General features: G+C 43.3%; 3 protein-coding genes across 4 annotated transcripts; 1 reads left to right on the forward strand and 2 right to left on the reverse strand.

The window, feature by feature from the left end:
- Positions 1-3,930: 3,930 nt before the first annotated feature.
- Positions 3,931-6,999, reverse strand: LOC137096199 (protein phosphatase 1 regulatory subunit 15B-like). Its single transcript, XM_067464833.1, is given in 3 exon segments — positions 3,931-4,159; positions 4,161-4,534; positions 6,511-6,999. Coding segments are annotated over 3 exon segments (1,092 nt in total).
- A 1,696-nt stretch (positions 7,000-8,695) lies between these two features.
- TIMM29 (translocase of inner mitochondrial membrane 29) lies at positions 8,696-11,230 on the reverse strand. Its single transcript, XM_060763474.2, has 2 exons — positions 11,148-11,230; positions 8,696-9,433 (listed from the first exon to the last, which is right to left on the reverse strand). Exons 1-2 carry the CDS (start codon positions 11,221-11,223, stop codon positions 8,841-8,843), a joined length of 669 nt encoding a protein of 222 aa, XP_060619457.2. The 5' UTR covers positions 11,224-11,230; the 3' UTR covers positions 8,696-8,840.
- Positions 11,231-11,358: 128 nt separating this feature from the next.
- Positions 11,359-26,620, forward strand: YIPF2 (Yip1 domain family member 2). Of its 2 annotated transcripts, XM_067464081.1 has the most exons (9): positions 11,359-12,014; positions 13,611-13,756; positions 13,954-14,034; positions 16,113-16,200; positions 17,253-17,369; positions 19,855-20,021; positions 20,688-20,870; positions 25,697-25,851; positions 26,046-26,620. In XM_067464081.1, the coding sequence occupies exons 1-8, from the start codon at positions 11,984-11,986 to the stop codon at positions 25,814-25,816; spliced, it is 933 nt and encodes a 310-aa protein (XP_067320182.1). In that variant the 5' UTR covers positions 11,359-11,983; the 3' UTR covers positions 25,817-25,851; positions 26,046-26,620. The 2 variants fall into 2 exon arrangements, with proteins under 2 accessions (XP_067320182.1, XP_067320181.1); XM_067464080.1 differs by having other exon boundaries at positions 25,697-26,620.
- The last annotated feature ends 291 nt before the right edge of the window (positions 26,621-26,911 follow it).

The raw sequence follows: 26,911 nt of genomic DNA on the forward strand, positions 1-26,911 counted from the left end.
CCTCCATCATCCAAGCCTGCGAAGAAACTATTGGATACCAAGCCAAGAAACATCAAGACTGGTTTGACGAAAATGACATCGAGATCCAACAGCTAATCGACAAGAAAAGGAAAGCCTTCCAAACATGGCAGAGAGACATCAACTGTGCTGCTAAGAAAAAGATCTACGCCAGTGCAAAAGCTGAGGTCCAAAGAAGGACAAGAGAACTCAAGAACATCTGGTGGACAAAGAAGGCTGAAGAAATCCAACACCTGGCAGATACCCATAATGCTCAAGGATTTTTCAAAGCCACAAAGGTCATCTATGGGCCAAGAAACCATGGCATACAGCCTCTACGCTCATCAGACGGAACCAAACTCCTGAAGGACCAAAAGTCAATTGCACTACGTTGGAAAGAACACTACCAAAGCCTCCTAAACCGCAGCTCCAGTGTGGCCGAAGAGGTCCTCTCACAAATCCCGCAACAACAAACCAGGGATGAGCTTGCAGCATTGCCTAGTTTGGAAGAAGTCAGCAATGCCATCAGCCAACAAAAGAACAACAAAGCCAGCGGACCGGATGGGATCCCTGCTGAAATCTTTAAAGAGGGAGGACCTGCGCTGACACACCAACTCCACCAGCTCATAGTAAAAGTGTGGGTGACCGAGAAAATCCCAGCAGACTTCAAGGATGCCACCATCATCACCCTCTTCAAAAAAGGGGAAAGAACAGACTGCGGAAACTATCGAGGTATCTCCCTTCTAACCTCTGCTGGAAAAATCCTCGCAAGAATCCTTGCAAACCGCCTTCTGCCCCTCTCAGAAGACACCCTCCCAGAATCCCAGAACGGCTTCCGCCCCTCCAGAGGAACTGTGGACATGATCTTCACTGCACGACAGCTCCAAGAAAAATGCAGGGAACAAAACCAACCTCTGTACATGGCATTCATCGACCTTGCAAAGGCATTCGACACAGTGAATCGCAGCGCTCTCTGGACCATCCTCCAAAAAATCGGGTGCCCAAGCAAATTTGTGAACATCCTGCGGCTCCTCCACGATGACATGATGGCAACAGTCTTGGACAGCAATGGCTCCCAAAGTGACCCATTTAAGGTGGAATCGGGTGTCAAACAGGGATGTGTTATTGCCCCAACTTTATTCTCCATCTTCATCGCCATGATACTACACCTTGTTGATGGGAAGCTTCCCACCGGAGTGGAAATCATCTATCGGACAGACGGCAAGCTATTTAACCTCAGCAGACTGAAAGCCAAAACCAAGGTCACAACAACATCTGTTATAGAACTCCAGTATGCTGATGACAATGTCGTCTGTGCGCATACAGAAGAAGATCTACAAGCCACTCTCAACACCTTTGCAGAAGCATACACAAAGCTTGGCCTGTCACTGAACATCGAGAAAACCAAAGTGCTGTTCCAGCAGTCACCAGCCGCCCCCTCTCCAATGCCAGAGATACAGCTTAATGGTGTAACATTAGAAAATGTCGACCATTTCCGCTACCTTGGCAGCCACCTCTCCACCAAAGTCAACATCGACGCCGAAATACAACACCGCCTGAGCTCTGCAAGTGCAGCATTTTCCCGAATGAAGCAGAGAGTGTTTGAGGACCGGGACATCCGTAGGGATACTAAGGTGCTTGTCTATAAAGCTATTGTCCTCCCAACCCTGCTATATGCCTGTGAGACGTGGACTGTCTACAGACGTCACATGCAGCTCCTGGAACGATTCCATCAGCGCTGCCTCCGGAAAATCCTGCAAATCTCCTGGGAAGACAAGCGGACAAACGTCAGCGTGCTGGAGGAAGCAAAGACCACCAGCATTGAAGCAATGGTCCTCCAACATCAACTCCGCTGGACAGGCCACGTTGTCCGGATGCCTGACCACCGTCTCCCAAAGCAGTTGCTCTACTCCGAACTCAAGAACGGAAAACGGAATGTTGGTGGACAGGAAAAGAGATTTAAAGATGGGCTCAAAGCCAACCTTAAAAACTCTGGCATAGACACTGAGAACTGGGAGGCCCTTGCCCTTGAGCGCTCCAGCTGGAGGTCAGCTGTGACCAGCAGTGCTGCAGAATTCGAGGAGGCACGAGTGGAGGGTGAAAGAGAGAAACGTGCCAGGAGGAAGGCGCGTCAAGCCAACCCCGACCGGGACCGCCTTCCACCTGGAAACCAATGCCCTCACTGCGGAAGAAGATGCAGAGCAAGAATAGGGCTCCACAGCCACATGCGGACCCACAAGGAAACCCATGATGGAAGACCATCTTACTCGTCCAACAAGGGATCGCCTAAGTAAGTAAGTAACCCCGCCCTTCTCACCCCGAAGGGGACTCAGGGCGGCTTACACATCCAAGGCACAATTCGATGCCCATAGCATACATCAATAATAAGCAATAAAACAAAATAACAAATTAGCAAACAACAACAACAACAATACATTGCATCTAAACCCGTTAAAACCAATAAAACCAATAAAATTTCATACAAACCGATACAAACCGCTTCTTCCTTATTGCCAGTCAATGTTCGCTATCTCATGGTTCAGAGTTTTCTTCCACATTTATCAGTCCACATATATCAGTCCTGCCAGTCCCAATTGCCTGGTTGTCCTATCTAGTTAGCAGATTGCCCGAAGGCCTGGTCCCACAACCACGTCTTTGCCTTTCTCCTAAAGGACAGGAGTGATGTCGATGCCCTGATATCCACTGGGAGTTATGAATATTTGGAAGTATTTCAAAGCCTCCCTTTCTATCTGTCTTTGGCTGCATCTAAGCTTTTATGGTTTGGACTGCATTAGATGGTCAGTGTAGACCCCTATGATACAGTTCAAACTACATTAGATGGCAGTGTAGATTCAGCATTTGGAAGAAAATATGCAATTCACGCCAGCCCACTTTCCAAATTCCTTTAATCCTCCCCAGCCCCCAAGTTTAATGGGTGTGCACCCAACTACGTGGTCCTTAAATCCTTCAAGGATGTTCTACAAGTTGTATTTTTGCATGATGATGAGCTTTTTTAGCTTTACTCTATTTTTTTAAATTTTATATTTTACTAGCTGTCCCCTGCCACGCATTGCTGTGGTCCAGTCTGTTGATCTGGAAAATAAAATAATGAGAAAATATTGGTTTCTAATATATGTAATTTCTTTATGTGTTGATGTGGAGAGTGTCTGGTTTGCCCACCCTGGAACATGAAAGAGACCTTTCTTTAAGGGTCCCTTTCAAGTCTATGATACTATATCTGTGTATGTATGAATTATATCTATCTATCTATCTATCTATCTATCTATCTATCTATATCTATGGCTTGATGGCTCTTTGTCAGGAGGGCTTTGATTACGTTTTCTTGCCCTGATGAAGGGAGTTGGATTGGATGGCCTTGAGTATTTTCTGATAGTCATGGTGTTCTGTGTGGGAAGGGTTGCCCCGATTCTGTTGTTCGTGGGGTTCAGAATGCTCTTTGATTGTAGGTGAACTGTGAATCCCAGTGACTACAACTCCCAAATGTCAAGGTCTATTTCCCCCAAACCCCATCTGTGTTCATATTTGGGTGTATTGAGTGCTTGTGCCAAGTTTGGTCCAGATCCATCATCGTTTGAGTCCACAGTGCTCTCTAGATGTAGGTGAACTACAACTCCCAAACTCAAGGTCAATGCCCACCAAACCCTTCCAGTATTTTCTGTTGGGTCATGGGAGTTCTGTGTGCCAAGTTTGGTTCAATTCCATCGTTGGTGGAGTTCAGAATGCTCTTTGATTGTAGGTGAACTATAAATTCCAGCAACTACAACTCCCAAATGACAAAATCATAATTTTTGAGTGATGGTCACTCCTTGTATAGCGAGACATTTTGTTGCCAAATTTGGTGTGATTTCGTTTATTGGTTCTTTTGTGCACTCATTATGCACAGAACATTTATATATATTCTAGGAAATATTGCTAGGAAATATTGGCTCTTTCCAGGAGTCTGTTAAATATTCGCTGCCTGTGCTCCATTGTTAAGCAATATCCAATAGCATTTTCAGTTTGCTGAATTCTTTTAAGGAATTGGCACCCATCCCATGCAAGTTCTTCCCAGGGTCTTTTACGATCTTCCTCACTACTTATATAATACTCAATAACTTCTTCAAGGAAGGTCACCTTTTTCTTCCTCTTAACACTTTTCTCTAGAAATAATGTCACACTTCACAGTCTCTGTAGCTTCAGAATTGCTCTTATCAAGCAAATGGACCTGACAGCTGAACAAGATGCTACTTTGAGAGCCTGGTGGCCCTTTCAAGTCACATCTTCCTTTCTTTTCCACAGACTGAAATTGAGTTGTGAAATTGAGAGGGTTATGGGGATCTCCCAGGTTACAGAAGGTGTTCCCCAATTTCAAATTGGCCGATTTGTCTATGCTGGCATCGCACTCCCATTCTTCGTCCCCCCAAGAACTTTCTGTCCACGAGGAAGAGTCATCTGCGCCCACCTCTACCTCAGGCAGCTCAGAGAAAGGCCTAGTCCAGTGATGGGCAACCTTTTGAGCTTGGTATGTCAAAATTTGCTTTAAAATCAAGCATAACTCAGTTGGTGTGTCACTTTGAGGGGAAAAAAACATATAATTTTGTGGTATTTATAGTTTAAATTAAAAAAATGTATAATTGTAATATATAACTGTATTTAATAAACCAAAAAGTAATTATTTAACTTACCTGCTTTAACTGATGCTGTACGTTTGCGTTCAGTCTCATTTTTCGCACTTTTATGATATTTCTACTGAGTGGCAACTCAGAATATTCTCTGAATAATTGCATCTTTATTCTGCATATCATGAAATAGAACTGGTTCACATCTTAGGAGAGTTTCTTTAACACATTCTCCCTCACTGAGTGCTTTTCCATGCTGAGCAACGGAGTGAGCAATGCTCAAACTTGCAAATGTTAAATTTATAGAGTATTTTACAAATTTAAGGATGGAATTAATTTGGCTCTTATAAAGGTGTAGCTTCATGAAATGTATTCCTTCCTTAAATCCTCCCTTTTTTCAAGAGCTGGGAATGATTAGTTTCACAATGTCTATTTATATTCCACATTCAGCTTACTACTGTTTCAGTACATAGAACGCAAAATGATCTGCCATTTTTTCTCTATAATGCTATACATCTTGGTCCATGTCTCTTGAAAGGGTTGGCTACTGCTACTACCACTTCCTTTACTTAACCTTGTTTTTTTTTTAATTGGGGGAAGGGGTCTCCATCAGGGGGGCAGTGACAGATGATAGAATTATAGATAGCCTGTTAGTCCTGCAGGTAATTAGTGGTTAACTAGCCTGACTACAAGATGGCACTGTAACTGTCTTTTAGGAAACTCTGCAGTTAATAAGCAGAAATAGGGGTCAATAAGGATGCACAACGGTAATAGTGGTGAAATGGAGTCTGCACTATGCTACAAGATGGCATTCCTTATGTAAATTAAGATGGTTGCATTCCGCTGCTCCCTTATCCGCCAGCCGAAAGTGAGGTCAAAGATCCCCTAATGGCCTAACTCAGTGGTTCTCAACCTCCCTAATGCCGCGGCCCCTTAATACTGTTCTCATGTTGTGGCGACCCCCAACCATAACATTATTTTTGTTGCTACTTCACAACTGTAATTTTGCTGCTGTTATGAATCGTCATGTAAGTATCTGATATGCAGGATGTATTTTCATTCACTGGACCAAATTCGCCACAAATGCCTGATACGCCCAAATTTGAGTTTTAGTGAGATTGAAGGGGAGATTGATACTGTCATTTGGGAGTTGTAGTTGCTGAGATTCATAGTTCATATACAATCAAAGAGCATTCTGAACTTCACCAGCGACTGAATTGAAGCAGTTTTGGCACACAGAACTCCTATGACCAACAGTAAATACTGGAAGGGTTTGATAGGCATTGACCTTGAGTTTTGGAGTTGTAGTTCATCTTTATCCAGAGAGTACTGTGGACTCAAACAATGATGGATCTGGACCAAACTTGGCACGAATACTCAACATGCCCAAATGTGAATACTGGAGGAGGTTAGAGAAAATAGACCTTGACATTTGGGAGTTGTACTTGCTGGGATTTATAGTTCACATACAATCAAGGAGCGTTCTGAACCCCACCAATGATAGAATTAGGTCAAAGTTCCCACACAGAACCCCCATGACCAACAGAAAGTACTGTTTTCTGATGGTCTTTGGCGACCCCTCTGACACACCTTCACGACCCCCCCAGGGGTCCCGACCCCCAGGTTGAGAAACACTGGCCTAACTGGATGTCACACCAGGCGCTCTGTGCCTGAGTTCTGTTGTTTTGGCCTACAGACCTCCAGTACAGAGTGTCTACACTACACTACAGCAAATGTTTCATCCTCGGCTATTGCACCTGGCTGTCCAGGAGCCAAGGATAAAACGTTATCCTCGGCATGCGGCCCTATACTTCTCTATATGCGGTCATATGTGGCTGCGTGTCATCGAAAATGGCTATGCGTGTCAGTGCTGACATGCATGTCATAGGTTCACCATCATGGGCCTAGTCTCTGGTGCCCTAGTCTGAACAGGGGCAGTAAAGTTTCCAAGGTCGTAAGGATCCAAGCTACAGAAAGAGTTCCACAAATGAAGGCTTTCCCCATCCTGGCTGGAGATATCGGAATCTGGGAGAGATCCTTCACTATCAAACCCATCTTCTTCCTCCTCCTCCTCCCTGCTATCCCAATCTACTTCTTCCTCCTCCTCCTCGCTACAAGCATCCCCCAGTTTGTTACTACAGGCAGGCCAGGCCTCAACAGGTAGATCTTGTTCTATGTCAGAGTCTTCATCATCGCAGCAGGACTCAAGCTCAGGCAATCCCTCCTGGCAGGGACTCCCTCTAACACGGTCTTCCTGCAATTCCTGGCCATACTCCTCCGCCTCAGCGGCGTTTGTATCCCATGAATCCGGCTGTGTCGGTGCCTCCTTTACTCTAATTTTTGATATCAGCAGTTTATGATCTGTGCCACAAACTGTTCCCATTCTTCTTTTTTTTTTCCAGAAAGAATGGAACTTCTCCATATTCTGCTTCTAATGATATAGTCTGACTTCCACATTGCCTAAAGAATGTGTCTACAACAGAATAAATTCAAAATGAACAATTTAGACTAAAGCCAATAATATTAAGTCCATCACTGAGTCAAACTTGAACTTGAAGATCAGCTCTGTAGAATTTAAAGACAATGCAAAGCCAGATTCCTACTACTAAATCTGACTGAAAGAGAACCAGAATTTTGGATCAAAACCAGGAACGTTGTCATGAAAAAAATGGCACCTTGTGGGCCATCCAATCCAACCCCCTGCTAAGAAGCAGGAAAATCGCCTTCAAAGCACCCCAACAGATGACCATCCAGCCTGTTTTAAAAGCCTCCAAAGAAGGCACCTCCACCACACTCTGGGGCAAAGTGTTTCATGTTACTGTATCACAACTCCCATCCGCTCTAGTCATGTCTACTGGTTAGGACATGTGAAATCATCTGGATGCTTGCTCAAAGATTTATCTTGAACTCAAGCATTACCATGGCTGATGTGCTCTTTGTGAAAAGGGACTCACAGTTTTGATGTATAGAGAAAAATTGAGCCACATAGAATCATAGAATCAAAGAGTTGGAAGAGACCTCATGGGCCATCCAGTACAACCCCCTGCCAAGAAGCAGGAATATTGCATTTAAATCACCCCTGAGAGACGGCCATCCAGCCTCTGTTTAAAAGCTTAACTGACTGGATCAACACTTCTATCAGATGAGTTGCTTATGCTAGGAGCAAGCTATGCTTGAGATCAGACATCAAACTCACTGGTGAGAAAGGTTAAAGTTTACCTAGCTAACGGTTACCTTGCTTTATTTACTTTTGTTGGCATAGAAATAGTCTAAAGAACGACACAAACATGGTATTCTGATGTCATGTATGATGTTACAAACAGACTATGTCCCAAGCCTTGATAGTTAAAAACAAAGTGAGACATAATACAGACGGTGATGCTCCATCTTCATGATGGGTAATAAAAAAAATTTATTTTAGAGCTATCTGAACTTTCAATGTAGAGGGAATATTGCAGGTTTGTGTGGTCCTGATTAGAATTTTTGGTAATGAAAACTTCAAACTATTTTTCTACTTAGTTTCTTCTGTATACTGTACTGCAAACTGGAACTTGTGAATCTATAAAATCCATGTTTCCTCCATCAAAAATATACCTATAGCAAAATTACTATAAGGGAGGAAACATGGGTTAAAAAAGTGATCAGGTATTTGAAGAAAAATCTGCAGAAATAAATACTGATATATTAGGTATGATAGGAAGGCCAGGAAGTACTCTTAGAGCACATCTCCAATGACACTGATTCCCATTGAGGAGAGAGGGCGGTCTAGAAATAAAGATGTTGACGATGATGATGGTGATTGTTGTTGTTGTATTCTATATACTGTATTCTACATGCACCCTTCCTGTGCCCTTAATGAATTTAGAGAAATTTCGAGGGGTTTTTAAGTTTTCAAGGTTTAGATTATGCAGTGTCTCTTGATGCTTTTTCTGTTTTGTCCTGGTGCATACAAAGTGAGAGAATAACAATGTATTCAGAAGCAATGAAGGAAAAAAAAAGGATGATCAAGAACAACAGAACTCAGGACTACTAATGTTCAGAATGAGAAGAAGCAGAATCAACATGGCACTTTTTCCCCATTTTTAAGGTACAGGTAGTTTTTATTTGCCAACATCTAAATATGTCTATAAGAACAGCAGAATGAGCATCAGGTTCCTAGAAGAAAACAGGCAATTCATAGCAGACCTTTATGGAGATAGTTAACAGGCAATTCTCTCTTTCAGATTATTGGGTTTGCTCCTCTGTCAGAAAAATAGGTTTGTACTTCTCATCAAAAAGTTTCTCATTGGCTTCTGAGTGTAAGTTATGAAAAGAAATTGTCCGGAGATGCTCTGGCAGATGCCGAAATTCCTCCTCATTGATGTCTGAATCCTGCATTTTGGAGTGCAAAACCCACCAGCGCCCCCAGAAGCCCACATCAAGGATGCGGCCCGGAAACTCAGCCCAGCGGGGCTCCAGATACTTGCAGTGTACCTGGTAAAGGTCCGCGCCTTCGTCGAAAGGGACCTCGTAGATGAGGGAGAAAAAAAGCAGGTTCTGGAAGCGCAGCTGGCCCTGGTTCCTCAGCTTCAGCAGCCGCTGGACATGACTTTCGGCGGTGGTGCTGCGGTTCCAGGGCGAGAGGAGTAGGAGGACGCCCGAGGCTTCCAGCAAGCTGGACTCAAAGGAGGTGTCACAGGGGCTGCGGAGGCTGCAGCTCACCGCTCCGGCCAGAAGCGAGGCGTAGAGCCCAGCGCGTCCTGGACGGTTCCGGATGCCTTGGACTACCTCTTTGCAGGCCTCAGCGTAGTCGTGAAGGAGGCTCTTGAACCACAAAGCTAGGAGGAGAAAGAAAGTGAAGTGTCAAAGGCAGGGTGCAGGAAAGTTAATTTGAGAACTGCACCTCCCAGAAACCCCACCCTTCTTCTTTTGTGTCACTCACTCACTCACACACCCTCCCTCCTTCACTCACATACAGATATTCTCACACACATTCCCTCTTAGGGCCCTTCCACACAACCCTATATCCCAGAATATCAAGGCAGAAAATCCCACAATATCTGCCTTGAACTGGGTTATCTGAGTCCACACTCAGATAATGGATTTCATGCCTTGATAATTCTGGGATACAGGACTGTGTGGAACGGCCCTGAGTCCACACTGCCATATATCCCAGTTCAAAGCAGATAATGTGGGATTTTATTCAGCTGTGTGGAAGGGGCCTCAATCACACCCAACCCTTTTATGGCCCCATCTACACGGACAATTTAATGCACTTTCCTTTTTTAAAAACAATTCATTTTCATTCAAAAGTACAGAAATACAAACATATGAAAATCAAAAAACAGATACAATAACAGAGCCACATAAAGCAAGAACAATGTTCCCCCATGAGAACTAAAAAAAATGTTTTCCTTGAAATATAAAACTAGACTACAACTACCGAAACTATATCTAAAACTATCACCCTAAACGATACCACTCCACACTAAATATATTCTAAACATATAGATAGAACCAATCTACAAGCCTCACATTCATTTCCTGTTGCACTTTACTTTATTTTGTTCCCTTAAAATATTGCTATACATTCACCCTTCTATTTTTAATAACACCTTTCTAAATTAGAAAAAAATGAAGTTTGTACCCATAATTTCTGTAAGAAAATGACATTTATATAGACTGTACTATACCATTATATTGTAATATTATCTAACTATATAAATAAAAATGTAATGTTTGTTTGTGGGATTAACAGAACTCAAAAACCACTGGGGGAATTCACACCAAATTTGGACACAAGACACCTAACAACTTAATGTATGTCCTTCACTCAAAAAAATGATTTTGTCATTTGGGAGTTGTAGTTGCTGGGATTTATAGTTCACCTACAATCAAAGAGCATTCTGAACTCCACCAACAATGGAATTGAACCAAACATGCCATACAGGACTTCCATGACCAACAGAACACACTGGAAGGGTTTGATGGGAATTGACCTTGAGTTTTGGAGTTGTAGTTCACCTACATCCAGAGAGCACTGTGGACTCAAACAATGATGGATCTGGACCAAACTGGTCTGGGGCCGATGTACCTAAGGGACGGTCTCACCCCCTACCAACCTCAGAGATCCCTCCGTTCTGAGGACCAAGATCTATTGGAAATTCCCAGTGTCAAGACCTTGCGTCTAACAGCAACCAGACGCAGAGCCTTTACAGCAGTGGCACCATCACTCTGGAATACTCTGCCACCTGAAGTTCGTGCCTTGCGGGACTTATCAGCTTTCCGCAGGGCATGTAAGACGTATCTGTTTCGACAGGCCTTTGATTTTTGATATTGTTGTTTTTAAATTGTTTTAAATTGTGTTAGATTTTAGCCATTCTTGTAAGCCGCTAATGGCGGCATATAAGTTTGAATAATAAATAAATAAATAAATATACAGACTGAGCCACAGCAATGCGTGGCAGGGGACGGCTAGTTAGTAATATCATGTAAATCTTTTAATGTAAAAATATTATGTCAGAAATGTAAACCTGGCCGCCTGCTGCTCACCCACGCGGCCGTTCCGCAGCCGTTGTCCCAAGGGCCGCTTCTCGCCCGCCGGCCCCGCGTTGGAGGGATCCGACATCGTCGCTGGGGAAAGAAAGGGCTGAGGAAGCGTTTCCAGCCGGACGGCAAAGCGCGACGCGCCGACCTTGGCCCCGCCCCTTAGGTGAGGCCGTCGAGGGCGCCTCGCGCGAGTAGAGGTAGCCATGCGAAGAGTGATGCGTGCGCATGCGCAAAGACATACACCTTCCCTCTTGGGCGCCTTTTGGGCCTGTGGTGCCGCCTGACGCCTGTTTGATGAAACTCGAGGCAAGTCCCAAAGAACTGGAAAGGGAATGGCTGCTGCAGGACTTTGAAGCATTATTTCATGTAATTTGGGCCTGAAACGTTCGACTGTAACTGTTTTTCTATACCTTCTAAGTCTATGGCCGAAGGAAAGGCCGGCCACTGTGAGGAGGAGGAGGAGGAAGAAGAGGAAGGGCACTTCCGGGGCTTCCGTGGCAGCCACCCTTAGGCCTTACTCGGTTATTGGCTGCCCTTCCGCCGCTCCAAGAGGCTGTGAGGCGGGATAAAAGGGGGTCGGGGCAAGCCAAGCCGGCCCCCTCAGTTCCTTTGAGGTGTGGGCGCTTTGAGGCCAACGCTTCCCAACCTTGTGGGCCTGCCAAGCCCTTTGGACTTCGACTCCCAGAAGCCCCGGCCTACTTTCAGGAATTCTGGGAGCTGGAGTCCAAAGCCCTTGGGGCCCAAAGGGTGGGAAGCACTCGCTTAGGCCACGAACCCCTTAAGACTCCTGTCAAAACCAGCTCCACCCCTTTCCCTTTTCAGGATAATCCGTCTCCGGCATGGCTGCTTCCGAGGAGCTCAAGTTCCACGGTGAGTTGTTGTTTATGTTTTAAACACGTAACTAGAATTAATTCAAGTTGAGACAACCTTTAACGGTCAAGGGGCCCTTCCACACAGAATATAAGGGCAGAAAATCACAGAATATAAGGGCAGAAAATCCCACATTATCAAGAGTGTAGACTCAGATAATCCAATTCAAAGCAGATATTGTGGGATTATCTGCCTTGACATTCTGGGATATAGGGCTGTGTAGAAGGGCCCAAGGTTCAATGCTATGGAATCCTGGGAGTTGTAGTTTGGTAAGGCCCTAGAACAGTGGTTCTCAATCTGGGGTCCCCAGATGTTTTTGGCCTACAACTCCCAGAAATCCCAGCCAGTTTACTAGCTGTTGGGATTTCTGGGAGTTGAAGGCCAAAAACATCTGGGGACCCCAGGTTGAGAATCACTGCCCTAGAACTCTGTGGCAGAGAAGGCTAAAGGCTTTAATAATAATAATAATAATAACAACAACAACACTTTATTTGTACCCCGCTACCATCTCCCCAAGGGACTTGGTGCGGCTTACATGAGGCCAAGCCCAAATACAACAATACAGGCAATAATAACAACAATACAAGCAATTAAAAAACATAGACAATAAAATACACAACATTATCAATAAGACAACACACAATAAAAAACAGTAGAAGGGCCAAATGTAGAGTTAAAATTGGAAATAATGCTGGGACATGGACGAAAGATGATAGTGGAAGGGCATATGAGCAGACCTAAAGAAATGTAAAATGCTTTGGAGGACAAATGAAAAGTGTTTTGGAGGATAAAGTGCTATGGGATCATTATTCCGGGAAGGCACAATGGAACAGCCACATCTTCAAGCTCCTCCTGAAGACTGACAGAGTTGGGCCCTGCCTGATGTCCTTAGGGAGTGAGTTCCAGAGTCGAGGGGCCACCACCGAAAAGGCCCTCTCTCTCGTCCTCACCAATCGTTCCTGCGATGCTGGTGGGATCGAGAGCAGGGCCTCTCCGGATGATCGAAGGGATCGTGTGGGTTCGTATACAGAGAGGCGGTCACGCAGGTAGGCAGGTCCCAAACCGTTCAGGGCTTTGTAGGTAAGAACCTGCATCTTGAATTGGGTCCGGTAGATGAATGGCAGCCAGTGGAGCTCCTTGTCAAGTTATACAGGGTGAGCCAGCATGACTTCCTTTTTTCAAAACGTAATAAAACCCATTGTATGATACAGAATTTTTTTAGATATAATGTAAGCGCATACCTAAAGTTTTGTTTTACGTAGCTTTGAAGATCAAATTAGGTCGGTGACGTCCTCCATTCTCCATACATTGAGTAAACCGATTTCTGGCGTTTGTCACGACTCTTTGCCAGCATAGCAGTCATTATGTTGGCAATTTCTTCCTGAATATTGGTCTTCAAATCTTGTAGGGTCCTTGGGCGGTTCACATAAACACGGGATTTCAAAAAACCCAATAGCAGTTTAAATGGGTCCGAAGTTTATTTGTGCACTACTTTAGCCTACCTGCAAGTCTGTTTTTATTTTGTGCTGTACCAACAGAGTCCCTTGAGGGCTAAATTGGTAGGCTAGTAGTGATAACTTGATGTTTTAAATGCAGAATTCGACGAGGCTATGGATTTGCTATCGGTGAATGCCAATGCCACCACTTCTAGTGTTGGTGAAAAGCAGAGCCACACAACTCTGGATATGTCTTCCAGCTATAATGAAGAGCCTGAGCCTGAGGAAGAGGATGATAAAACTGAGGTGAGTCTCTGCCAGATGCTACCCTAGCTGCTGATGAATAGCTATGCTTGTTTCTGTCATTGGATAGGGAAACTGGGGGCCTGGTTTCTTGGCTATGAAAATAGTGACAATTACCAGGACTGCTTTACTCAAAAGAGTCTTACAACACTTTCTCCTGACCAAAGGCAAAACAGTAACCTACGCTCTTTTCTTTGCAGCTACTGAGTTTCCAGAAGAAACAGTCCAGTTTCTGGACATTTGAATATTACCAAGCATTCTTTGATGTTGACACATATCAGGTAACATAACTTCTTTGGCTCTGATTACAAAAAGACAAGAACCAAACGTATTTGGTGAGAGACAATAGTGTAGGGCTGAAGCCTGCAAATGTACACTGGGAATTTTAACAGAGTTTTGAGCCAGTGTTTGAGAGGTTCTTTTTTTTTTATTTACATACAATAACAACTTACAGAATAGACAAAACACAAAACAGTGAACATTTTACAAACACATAACCCCACCACCAAGGCCTAAACATGTATAATTTCCTTCACCATGTATTCATAAAGCAACCCTTAATCAAATGCCATCTCCAAAATTCCTGACCAACCAAATTCTGTTGTTTTCCATTTTCACTCTCTAAGACATATTTAATAAAGACTGACCAGTATGCCTCAAAATCTGACCTGTTAATTTCCCCCCTGAATACCCTCATTTCCATTGTTAGTTTGTCATTTAAAGCTACATTCCAAACTTCCCTGTACCATGCGTCCAGTGTTAGATTAGTTATTATTTTCCAGTTCTTTGCTATTATAATTCTTCCCACTGTGAGCAAAATAGTCACCAATTCTTTCTTTCTTGTTTCTACATTCAGCTTCGTGGTATCCATTAATAGTGCAACCCTAGCATCCAGCGTAATATTTGATCCTATAATGTTGTTTATTTCAGTAAATATATCCTTCCAAAAATTCTTCACTTGGGGGCATTCCCACCATAAATGAAAATATGTCCCTTTGTGTTTGCCACATCTCCAGCAGAGGTTACTTTGCTTACTATCCATCTGATGTTGTTTAACTGGCGTGGTATACCATCTCCATATCACTTTGTATACATTTTCTTTTAATCTTATTGATAGGTTCTTAGCCACTCTCCACTTCAGGACCCTTTTCCAATCAAAATCTATCAGAGGCCCTAGGTCTCTCTCCCATACGTTTTCTAACATCTTCAGCCCTATTTCTTCGCCAATTAATCCATTATATATTTTCCTGTTTAATCCTTTCCCCATTATTTCTTGATTTTTAAGCTTACTTAACCATTCCTCATATTTATTCAGTGCTCTACATCTGGGATTTTTGCTTAACCAGTCCTTTCTCCAATTATACAGCTGTTGTCTCTCAAACCAATTCAGGGCACCTTGTTCTTCTAAGTTATTAAACTTGCCCTTCGAGTTTTGTGTCCACTCCTTCCAGGAGAGAGCAGTTTCCCCCTCCACTATTTTTTTATGTTTAAGTTTAATTCTCAGGTCTTCTGGAAAATTTTCCAGTAAAAGTATTGGAGTTAGGGGGAAACTCCTGGAAATATCTTATTTTTTAATTTAACCCATGTCTCCATGACTTCTTTAGCCAGGTTATTTTTACACCCCTTAATTTCTTTGCCTATTTTTGACCTAAAAAACATTTCTGAGGCTTCAGTCAATCAAGAATGGGCAAAGGGAAGTCCCCTTTTCCAGCTGTTATTTCAGTCTCCAGAGTTTCACAGATGCTCCAAATGCTAGGGCAATAATTTCTTGGTTTTAAAACTGCTCTTCATTAGTTGCATGAACGGGGGGAATCACAGGGCTGCACCAAAGCCCCCTTACTTACTTACTTACTTAGGCGATCCCTCATTGGCCGAGTTAGGGTCTTGTTCAGCCACCTCTAGTATGTTTAAAACCATTCTGGTTTAACTGTCTGCTTGGAAGGAAACCTCCTTGGTTTCCATGTAGAATTTTTCCATGCCTGAACACGTTTGTCTAGCGCAAGGCATGGAACATGGGTTTGCAACACCCAGTAGTTCTTCTGTCAATTGAAAAGAAGATAACCCTGGATCAATGAGTATTCATCGCACTGTCCTTGGGAGTCATGTTGCTTACTAAGGAGTCCCCGGTGGCGCAATGAGTTAAACCTGAAAGGTGGGCGGTTTGAATCCAGGGAGTGGGGTGAGCTCCTGTCTCGCAGCTCTAGCTTCTCATGCAGGACATGAAAGGAGCCTCCGTGCATCCCCTGGGTAACGTCCTTGCAGATGGCCAATTCTCTCACACCAGAAGCAACTTGCAATTTCTCAAGTCACTCCTAACACAAAAAAAATGTTGCTGATGCATGCTCTTCCAATTTATCAGGTGCTGGACAGGATAAAGGGGTCAGTTCTTCCAGTGCCGGGGAAGAACTTTATATGGCACCGCTTGCGGCACAACCCTGACCTGTATGGTGAGTATGCAGAAATTCTTACTTTAGCAGAACTCGCTCTCCTGATTCAAAGGCTTTCCACCTAAGGGTAGTATGAGGGCCCAAGACTAAGAGTGCTCCTTACTCCAAAACTGTGCAGCATGTCATTATCCTGAGCTGTCAGAAAAACAGGCTCTCTTAATGTAGTTCTTTTCCTTTTAGTTCCTTCATAGCTAGCCTAGAGCCTCATCAGAGGACATCTGCAAACAGGGATAGAAAGGGTCATGGACATCTGTTGCCATTCAAGGCAGACAATATAGGATGGATGGAATAGTGGTCTAGTTGTAGGATGGCTTCATCTTTCAAACACCATTGGGACAAGGGAGAGGGCCTTCTCGGTGGTGGCCCCCCCGACTCTGGAACTCATTTCCCAATTTACATCAGACATGCCCCAACTCTGGCAGTCTTTAGGAGGAGCCTGAAAACGTGGTTGTTCCAGTGTGCCTTCCCAGAATAAGGAAAACTCTCGGCAATATGCCCTCAACATGCACTTTACCACTGATTTAGGACTGACTGCGTTCCCCTCATCTCTCTTTGAAAACCCTATACCAGTTATATCCTGCCTTGTTCATGTCCAGCGTTATTTTTTAAATTTTATATTATTACATAGGTTATTAAATACTTGTGTGTTACTGTTTATTGTTTATTATTTATGTGATTTATATTGTATTGTATTGTGTTGATTGTTTTTGTTATTGCTTTTGTTATTGATGTACTGTGGGCTTGGCCTCATGTAAGCTTCACCGAGTCTCTTGGGGAGATGATAGCGGGGTATAAACAAAGTATTATTATTATTATTATTATTATTATTATTATTATTATTGAAGGATATGGATTTTCTTCGACAGCACCCTTAAATGCTATGCTGCGTTGTCTTCCCTTGTAGCTTTCCTCATGTCTGGATGTGATGAATGAATCCAATAATGCTATACCTTTAAGTGGCGACATTCTGTATTCCTTGTCTTTTTCTATGGGGAAGAATCCTTCACTCCCTCTTTTTGATCTTCTGAGCTTGTCCTTCTACCTGTTTACAGGACCCTTCTGGATCTGTGCCACCTTGGTCTTCACACTGGCAATCAGTGGCAATTTATCTAACTTCCTGGAGAAAATGGGCAGTCCTTCCTTCCACTACAGCCCCCAGTTCCACAAAGGTGAGGGTTTTGACATTGAAACACTTTGTACATAGTCTTTAATTTCGTGTCCAGTTTAGCCTCTTTAATATTGGCTGTTGTAGACACAACAGGCAGGGCATTAACTTGCAGAAGATCTTTTTACAAGGAGGAAATACTAATACTGTATTTTTTCAGTTCTAAGATATATTTTCTTTCCTATGTAAACATCTCTAAAAATGGGGCATGTCTTAGAATCACAGGTGTATCTTCTGTAGTTTTATTAGTGACTAGCTGTCCCCTGCCATGCGTTGCTGTGGCCCAGTCTGTGTATATGTGTTTTGTGTGTGTACATATGTGTATCTGTGTGGTTTTACGCATGTGTTGTAATGTATTTTTTATTTTTTGGTTTTTTAAGTCTCTTCCGCTGTGTTTTTCAGTATTTTTATGAGTGATGGTCATTTGTTGGCCTGATAAGTGTACTGTATCCAAATTTGGTGTCAATTCATTCAGTGATTTTTTAGTTATGTTAATCCCACAAACAAACATTACATTTTTATTTATATAGATGTTACTGAAATGAGGCTGTGTTTTACAATCAATTATGTCTTACAAATGAAGAAATATGGTAGTAATGACTTCCTTTCTTCTCTGGGATGTGATAGAGAAAAAACATATGACATTGAGATGTCAAAGTCATAGAATCATAGAATCAAAGAGTTGGAAGAGACCTCATGGGCCATCCAGTCCAACCCCCTGCCAAGAAGTAGGAATATTGCATTCAAATCACCCCTGACAGATGGCCATCCAGCCTCTGTTTAAAAGCTTTCAGCCTCTACTTCCTTTATTTCATTCTCACATAGTTAGTAGAGATATATGCACATACACCTACCTGCTCTTCGCCTTTTGTATCAGATGACTGCTTTAAAGGTTTCTGGACATTTTATGGAGTAGTTTTAGGGAATGCCTATGCTTGCCCCCTCCTGGAGTCTATGGAAGGTTGCAATAGAGTATTTTTAAGCCATACTACACTTTAGTACCATCTAGTGCTACTCATCTAGTTCACTTTTTCTTACACTGTGGGTCCTGACTCCAAATGGGGAACCCTTAGCTTAGTGTTGGAGGCTGTTTCAGACATTGACAGGAACCTTTTGTGCAGTGTTTACAGTGTACTCTTGGATCTTGGAGTCATAGAATCATAGAATCAAAGAGTTGGAAGAGACCTCATGAGCCATCCAGTCCAACCCCCTGCCAAGAAGCAGGAATATTGCATTCAAATCACCCTTGACAGATGGCCATCCAGCCTCTGCTTAAAAGCTTCCAAAGAAGGAGCCTCCAACACACTCCGGGGCAGAGAGTTCCACTGCTGAACGGCTCTCACAGTCAGGAAGTTCTTCCTCATGTTCAGATGGAATCTCCTTTCTTGTAGTTTGAAGCCATTGTTACGCGTCCTAGTCTCCAGGGAAGCAGAAAACAAGCTTGCTCCCCCCTCCCTGTGTAACTCTATCGAAAGAAGAGATCAGATTAGTCTGGCATGACTTGTTTTTGATAAATCCATGTTGACTATTAGCAATGACCGCATTTGTTTCTAAGTGTTTGCAGACCACTTCCTTAACAATCTTTTCCAGAATCTTGCCTGGAGTCCTCGTGGACAAGTTAAACATGTGCCAACAATGTCATGCGGCAGCAAAAAAAAAGCCAATGGGATTTTGGCCTGCATCAATAGGAGTCTAGTGTCTAGATCTGGGGAAGTAATGCTACCCCTCTATTCCGCTTTGGTTAGACCACACCTGGAATATTGTGTCCAATTCTGAGCAACACAATTGAAGAGAGATATTGACAAGCTGGAATGTGTCCAGAGGAGGGCGACTAAAATGATCAAGGGTCTGGAGAACAAGCCCTTTGAGGAGCGGCCTAAGGAGCTGGGCATGTTTAGCCTAAAGAAGAGAAGGCTGAGAGGAGATATGATAGCCATGTATAAATATGTGAGGGGAAGTCACAGGGAGGAGGGAGCAAGCTTGTTTTCTGCTTCCCTGGAGACTAGGACGCGGAACAATGGCTTCAAATTACAAGAAAGGAGATTCCTTCTGTATACGAGGAAGAACTTCCTGACTGTGAGAGCCGTTCAGCAGTGGAACTCTCTGCCCCGGAGTATGGCGGAGGCTCCTTCTTTGGAAGCTTTTAGACAGAGGCTGGATGGCCATCTGTCAGGGGTGATTTGAATGCAATTTTCCTGTTTCTTGGCAGGGGGTTGGACTGGATGGCCCATGAGGTCTCTTCCAACTCTATGATTCTACTCTACAGAAGATGCTCCATAAAAAGGAAAATCAGCCTGTTTAGCAAGCCTTGCATATGTTGATTTGTTATCAGTAAACGTTTGGTTTTTATACCCATTTTATTTATTTACATAACTAGAGTCACATACAAAATTCTTGGTGAAAAGGGTTTGCAAATGGAAAAGTTTAAGGAGCCTGGAGTAGTTTTAGTGAATGCTGGCCTTTGTATTGACAACTTGCCCTTTCTGCAGTGACAATTGCAGCAATAGTTATCTACTGCTATGCCTGGCTCGTTCCTCTTGGCCTGTGGGGCTGCCTGCAGTGGCGGAAGGGAGCTCATGTCCACACAGACGCCTACACCTTTTTGGAGATGGTGTGCATCTACGGCTACTCCCTGTTTGTGTATATTCCCACAGCGGTGAGTAAGGAAAGGAAGTGTGGAATGGAAGCATGAGGTATTTATGAATACTATATTTAAAAACCCTGCTTTGAGGTACTTCCCTCAATGTTTCCAGTTTTCTATAGCCTGAGTATGAATTCCTGAGAGGTGTGATTTCCTTTTAATACGCACCGGGATTGTGGCGCAGCTGGCTGAGTGTCAGCTGCATTAAGATCACTCTGACCAAAAGGTCATGAGTTCGAAGCCAGCCCGGGTTGGAGTGGGTTTCCAACCAATTGTGTGTAGCCTGTTGTCGACCTTTGCAACCCGAAAGACAGTTGCATCTGTCAAGTAGGAAAATTAGGTACCACCTTAAAAAAAGTGTGGGGAGGCTAAATTAACTAATTTATGAGGCCATAAAGACTTCAGCAAAAGCATGCGGGGAATGCGGAAGTACTTCATGCAGATGGACGATGAAAGCGACAGCTCCCCTGGTGGCCAGAAAAAGTTAAATATAGCCTCTGTCTATGTCTGTATATGTTGTATGTCAAAATTGGCATTGATTGTTTGCCATATATGTGTACACTGTAATCCGCCCTGAGTCCCCTGCGGGGTGAGAAGGGCGGAATATAAAAGCTGTAAATAAATAAATAAATAAAATATTTTGCAGTGAGTTTTACATTCAAGCTGACCGTATCCCCACAGATCCTGTGGCTGATCCCAGTCCCGTGGCTGCAGTGGCTCCTAATCGTATTTGCAATGGGGCTGTCCGGCTCAGTTCTGGTTCTCACGTTTTGGCCAGTTATCCGTGCGGATACGAAACCTGCTGCCTTTGCCATATTGGCTATCATTATTTCGCTGCACGTCCTCCTGGCCATTGGCTGCAAGGTATGCTTTCTTTTATTTCACCTATGTTGGGATGGGCAACTGTTAAGCCTAGAGCAGGGGTGTCACACTCATTTCCACCAAGGGCCACATCAGCCTTGTGGTTGCCTTGGCATTGAAAGCCTCTTGGGCTACATAAAATGGTGTGGTGGTCGGATTTGATCTGTAAGCCTAGGTCAGGGGTCCTCAAACTTTTAAAGCCAAGAGTCAGGTTGTGGTCCCCCAGACTGTTGGGGGCTGGACTATAGTTTGAAAAAAACAGAAATAAATTCCTGTACACACTGCACATATCTTATTTGTAGTGCAAAAAAAATGAGGAAAGCACAATACAAGATTTAAAATGAAAAACAATTTTGATCAACACAATCAAACCAGGATTTCAATTAGACGTGTGGGCCTGCTTTTGGCTGATGGGATAGTCAAGTAAAATAGAATTGTTGTTGTGTGCCTTCAAGTTGTTTGAAGGCACACAAGAGAGAGACAAGTTCTTACCTACAAAGCCCTGAACAGTTTGGGACCTGCTTACCTGCGTGACCGCATCGCTGTATACGAACCCACACGATCTCTTTGATCATCTGGAGAGGACCTGCTCTCGATCCCACCAGTATCGCAGGTGCGATTGGTGGGGACGAGAGAGAGGGCCTTTTCGGTGGTGGCCCCTCGACTCTGGAACTCACTCCCTATTATTACCATTATTATTATTATTATTATCATTATTATTAACTTCATTTGTACCCAGGCCCCAACTCTGGCAGTCTTTAGGAGGAGCTTGAAGACGTGGTTGTTCCAGTGTGCCTTCCCAGAATAATGATCCCATAGCACTTTGTCCTCCAAAGCACTTTATATTTTAGGTCTGCTTGTATGTTTTCCACAAACGCCACTACCACCTTTTTGCCCATGCTCCAGCATTATTTTCAAATTTAATTTTACATTTGGCCTTCCCATAGTTTTAATTGTGTTGCCTTATTGTTAATGTTGCATATCTTATTGTCCATGTTTTTTTAATTTTAATTGCTTGTATTGTTGTTATTATTGCGTGTATGGTTATATTTGGGCTCGGCCTCATGTAAGCCGCACTGAGTCCCTTGGGGAGATGGTAGCGGGGTACAAATAAAGTGTTGTTGTTGTTGTTATTGTTATTATTATTATTATTATTATTATTATTATTAAGTCTAAAGTCTGAGGTGGGGGAGCACCAAATGACCTTGGGGACCTGCTGGACTCTCTAAACGAAATGTTGAAATCTTTTCCCCCAGATGTACCATAAATGTACCTCGGTGGTGCAGTGGGTTAAACCCCTGTGCCGGCAGGACAGGTTGCAGGTTCGAATCCGGGGAGAGGCGGATGAGCTCCAGCTCTTCATACGGGGACATGAGAGAAGCCTCCCACAAGGATGATAAAAACATCAAATCATCCGGGTGTCCCCTGGGCAACGTCCTTGCAGACGGCCAATTCTCTCACACCAGAAGCGACTTGCAATTTCTCAAGTCACTCCTGACACGACAAAAAACAAAACAAAACACATTGTTGGCTAGCTTTGTCCAAGGACAGGTCTTTTCCAGAAGTCTTTTCTTTTTCTTGACCTAAAAGTCTGGTGGAAGGGCAAAAAGTGGCAGAATTGTCTGCCACATCTCCTAGGGCCAGTTAGGTTGGTAGAATATATTTTTTCAGACATACATTTGACTATGGAGGCCACATACAGCCTGCTCTTTTCTCATCTTTAGTCAGGGGAAAAATTAGTCAGAGTGAAATGCTGCTTACACTAAATGGCTGCTTAGCTCCACTTGTTGGTGCTGAGGGAGAATGTCCCAAAGGAATATTGACAGCTGCCGGTATCGTTTTTAATGTCTGCTAGGGAAGATTTAAAAACAGGTTAGCAGGGATGCGTTATATTAAGAGTGATGGCAAAATACTCCATGTTGGAAGTAAAATGACATTTAAAAAGATGTATACCCTCCTCACTTTTAAATTAGATGTAAATGGGCTGTAAAATAAGGACCAGAATTTCAGGGCTATGAATGGTTGGTTAAACTCTTAAAATAGTCACTGATTTAAAATAATATTGTTATTTTCAGTATGACTTCTTGTAGAAACATCCAAATGGTTAATATTAGACATGTGCATAAAACAAGTCAAATAAACTAAGGAAATAGAGACAAAATCTGAAAAGGCAGAGGAACAATAAGGGGGGGGGGGGAGAATAGGGAGTGAAAAAAACAGCTCTCGTCTGGGTGCAATCAAGAAAAAGAACGGAAAGCTAAGATGGCCAAGCTGGGAAGGATCAGTTTAGTCTTTTATTCAGATATCACAAAACTTCAAACTGCCCCCCTCCCCGGTGGCACAGTGAGTTAAACCCTTGTGCTGGCAGGACTGTTGACCCAAAGGTTGGCAGTCCGAATCTGGGGAACAAGGTGAGCTCCTGTCTGTCAGCTCCAGCTTCTCGTGCAGGAACATGAGAGAAGCCTCCCACAGCATGGTAAAACATCTGGCCGTTCCCTGCACAATGTCCTTGGAGATGGCCAATCCTCTCACACCAGAAGTGACTTGCAGTTTGTCAAGTTGCTCCTGACACCAAAAAAAACCCCCAAAAAAACCCACCTTCAAATCATTCCCTTCATTCCTCTGGGCAATGGAAGACATCCTTAATTCAGAGAAGGCCTGGAGCATAATTATAGCATTATATTACTGTTCCCACTTTGTCCAAAGATGAAAACTGAAATTTGAATTGGGATTCTGCATACTATTCACACACACCCCACCCTCCATTATCCAACAAAAACTGTGTATTCCTTAGACCTTTTGGGTGAAGTCATTATCCAGTGAATAGGAAAACAGTGTAGTCTGTTGGGAGGCAGCATAGATTAAATGACCAAATCGGAATTTCAACCTTTTTTCCTTTTTGGACTTCAGTCAGCTCCTAGAAGGGATATATTAATTGTACAATGTGGTGATTGTGTTGTCCTAGAAGACAAGTTATGTTCTGTAAACAAAGCTATTTACTTATATTGGATGTGATTCTGGATGATCTACTTTATCACCACACTATCTTAGTTATTAGGCTAGATAGCAACTCCCAGCCTTAATCACCCATCTGGATTTACCAGTAAGTAACAGGGATCTGTTCTTCTGTCAACTGGGATGCAGCAGATTCCTGTTCACAGCCCCCCTCCCCCCTTACAAGCAATCTCCCCTGCAAGTCAGTAATTAGATAGTATTTTTTTTTCTTCACACCACTTGCTGAGGTGTAGAAACATAATTGTGCTGCATTCTGATCAGTAGGACCAATTCTGGTCATCTGCAGTGGCTGCTGTTCAGTATCTCCCGATTGGCTTTTGTGATCCCTACACTATTAAATACTTAGTGGGTAATGAATAAGAACCTTTCATGAATGTATAACTCCAGGTTACACATTTGTAATGGTGAATTCCAGCTTTATGTATATTTATAATGGCACGCTTTTTTATTGTATCAAACTGGAATAGGATGGCAACATGTTAATTAGTTGTACAAATGGAGAAAAAAACCATTTGTACAACTAATTAACATGTTGCCATCCTATTCGATGTGTCCAGAGGAGGGCAACTAAAATGATCAAGGGTCCGGAGAACAAGCCCTATGAGGAGCGGCTTAAGGAGCTGGGCATGTTTAGCCTGAAGAAGAGAAGGCTGAGAGGAGATATGATAGCCATGTATAAATATGTGAGAGGAAGCCACAGGGAGGAGGGAGCAAGCTTGTTTTCTGCTTCCCTGGAGACTAGGACGCGGAACAATGGCTTCAAACTACAAGAAAGGAGATTCCATCTAAACATGAGGAAGAACTTCTTGACCGTGAGAGCCGTTCAGCAGTGGAACTCTCTGCCCAGGAGTATGGTAGGGGCTCCTTCTTTGGAAGCTTTTAAACAGAGGCTGGATGGCCATCTATCAGGGGTAGTATATCTATCAGGGGTAGTATGCAATATTCCTGCTTCTTGGCAGGGGGTTGGACTGGATGGCCCATGAGGTCTCTTCCAACTCTTTGATTCCATGATTCTCCAAAGTGCTGTACTACTTTTATTTGTAGCGCATGAGTGAAAAACCTTCCAGAAGCAGAAACTGGAGTATCTCTCCATAAAATGGGAAATACGGGGTGATGCTCCATCATCCTTTTAAAACTGAGTAATTTGCAGAATTTGGGACATTGGCACTGAAGTATGGGCTGCTTACCTGTAACCATGTTTCTCCAAGTGGTCACCTTGTCTCTAGAATTTTCCGAAACACAAGCACGGGAGTAACCATATGTGATTTACACTTGATCACGAGGGAGAACCTACTACTTCTAATGACATATCTGAAAATATCTTTTGAAACCTTAGTCTCTCGCTGACACTTATGGGGATGCATCAGAATTTTTTCCAGAGGCCTAAATACATGTGTTTGGGTTGTTGTAGGTTTTCTGGGCTATATGGCCATATTCTAGAGGCATTTTCTCCTGACATTTCGCCTGCATCAAAAAAATGCCTCTAGAACATGGCCATATAGCCCGGAAAACCTACAACAACCCAGTGATTCCGGCCATGAAAGCCTTCGACAATACATGTATTTGCTTTTTTGTTTTTTGATCAGTCACTTCCAACTCTTCGTGATCTCATGGACCAGCCCATGCGAGATATCACATATTTTAGAAATGTAGACTTTGCTTTTATTTTTTGATATTCGAGGTTTTTTCTTACTCCAATGAATTCTTCGAACTGTTTGGAAATTTCTGAAAAACTGACATTAATTGTTCTGGGCGGGTGGCATCTGTTCTATTCCGAGTTCAGCTCTAGCCCATCTTTTTTTTTTCTCTTCCAGCTGTATTTCTTCCAGAAACCAAACACCACCATCATCCCCCCTGTCCCCCAAACAACAATAGCCCAGCATAGTAGAAGCACACATCCTCACCTGAACACCTCAGCCCACCTGTCGATATGAAGGAGGATGCTGGCAGGAGTCTCAAATGGCATACAGTACGTTCTGAAAAATATTGTGACTCTCAAATGCTGTCTTTTCCTCTAAAGCGTTCTAAGAAATAGCAGAACCAGAGTAATGGGTTTCTTTCCTCTAACCACTACGCAACTTACAACCAGAGAGCAACACCCTGAGAAGCTGTTGAGGGAGACAATAAAGCTTCTACCTACATAATGCTCTACTTGTGTTCCAGGTTTGGATTGTGAATGTCCAGCCTCAGGGGAAAGCTCATGGACAGAGGAGAGTGCACAAATGCTTAAGCACTCCATCTCAAGGGGCATGAAACACCTGGCCTGGGATAAGGAGACTCCAGTGGACCGAGAGATGTCCCACTGCCATTTATTTCCAACCAGAGCAGCAAGGTGTCCAACTTAATTCAGCAAAAGGCTCTGCGAACTGCTACTTGACTGGGTCAGCAGTCCTTTGCTCCCCTATAGCAGCATGGGACTGTAGCAGCAATATGCGACTAAAGAATGGAGCTGTGTGGAGCATTGGCTGCCGTGCCCCTTTGAGGTAAACCTAAGATGTTGATGTAGTTGGTCTCTTAATAGTAAGGAACGAGGTGACAGTCTTCAGATAAATTTGTGCACATCTTGCTGTTTGGTGAGGAATGACAGATTGCCAACTGCAGAAGTAACGGCATGTCTGCGGGTGTTTTTCTCCCCACTGATGGGAAGAGGGGTGATTACTATAAGGATTACTTTAATGAAGTGTTTTGATTTTTGTTTTCTATGCAAATCTAATTTAAATTAAACAGTTCTGAAAGCAGATGGCCTTTTCCCTAACTTTCAGATAAGTACGTAACGGGGCTTACGACTTGGGAAATTGCATACCTATTCAAAACTTTGTACCCTGTCCTCTAGCCAGGTCTTCTCTGTGAGAGAAAGCAAACACATTTTCATCCTGCTGGGCTTTTCCCAATCTTTGAATGGCCATAAAACACACACATTTATTTAGAGGACTGGACTCTGTAACCAATTCCTAGGACTGGAGAAGACTTGGACAAAATGCAAACCTTTTAAATACACCTCAAGAGCACGTTTGTCTTGTGCAGTGAGT

Source organism: Anolis sagrei, chromosome 2, assembly GCF_037176765.1.
Source record: "Anolis sagrei isolate rAnoSag1 chromosome 2, rAnoSag1.mat, whole genome shotgun sequence".
Taxonomy (NCBI): Eukaryota; Metazoa; Chordata; class Lepidosauria; order Squamata; family Dactyloidae; genus Anolis; species Anolis sagrei.

Excerpts from the sequence above, each read along its gene's own strand:
- TIMM29 (XM_060763474.2), bottom strand. The coding sequence starts at position 11,223 with ATGTCGGATCCCTCCAACGCGGGGCCGGCGGGCGAGAAGCGGCCCTTG. Across the intron at positions 9,434-11,147 it reads GCTGCGGAACGGCCGCGTGG|CTTTGTGGTTCAAGAGCCTC; the intron begins GTGAGCAGCAGG and ends TTCTCCTCCTAG.
- YIPF2 (XM_067464080.1), top strand. The coding sequence starts at position 11,984 with ATGGCTGCTTCCGAGGAGCTCAAGTTCCACG. Across the intron at positions 13,757-13,953 it reads AAGAGGATGATAAAACTGAG|CTACTGAGTTTCCAGAAGAA; the intron begins GTGAGTCTCTGC and ends TTTTCTTTGCAG. Across the intron at positions 20,871-25,696 it reads TCCTGGCCATTGGCTGCAAG|CTGTATTTCTTCCAGAAACC; the intron begins GTATGCTTTCTT and ends TTTCTCTTCCAG.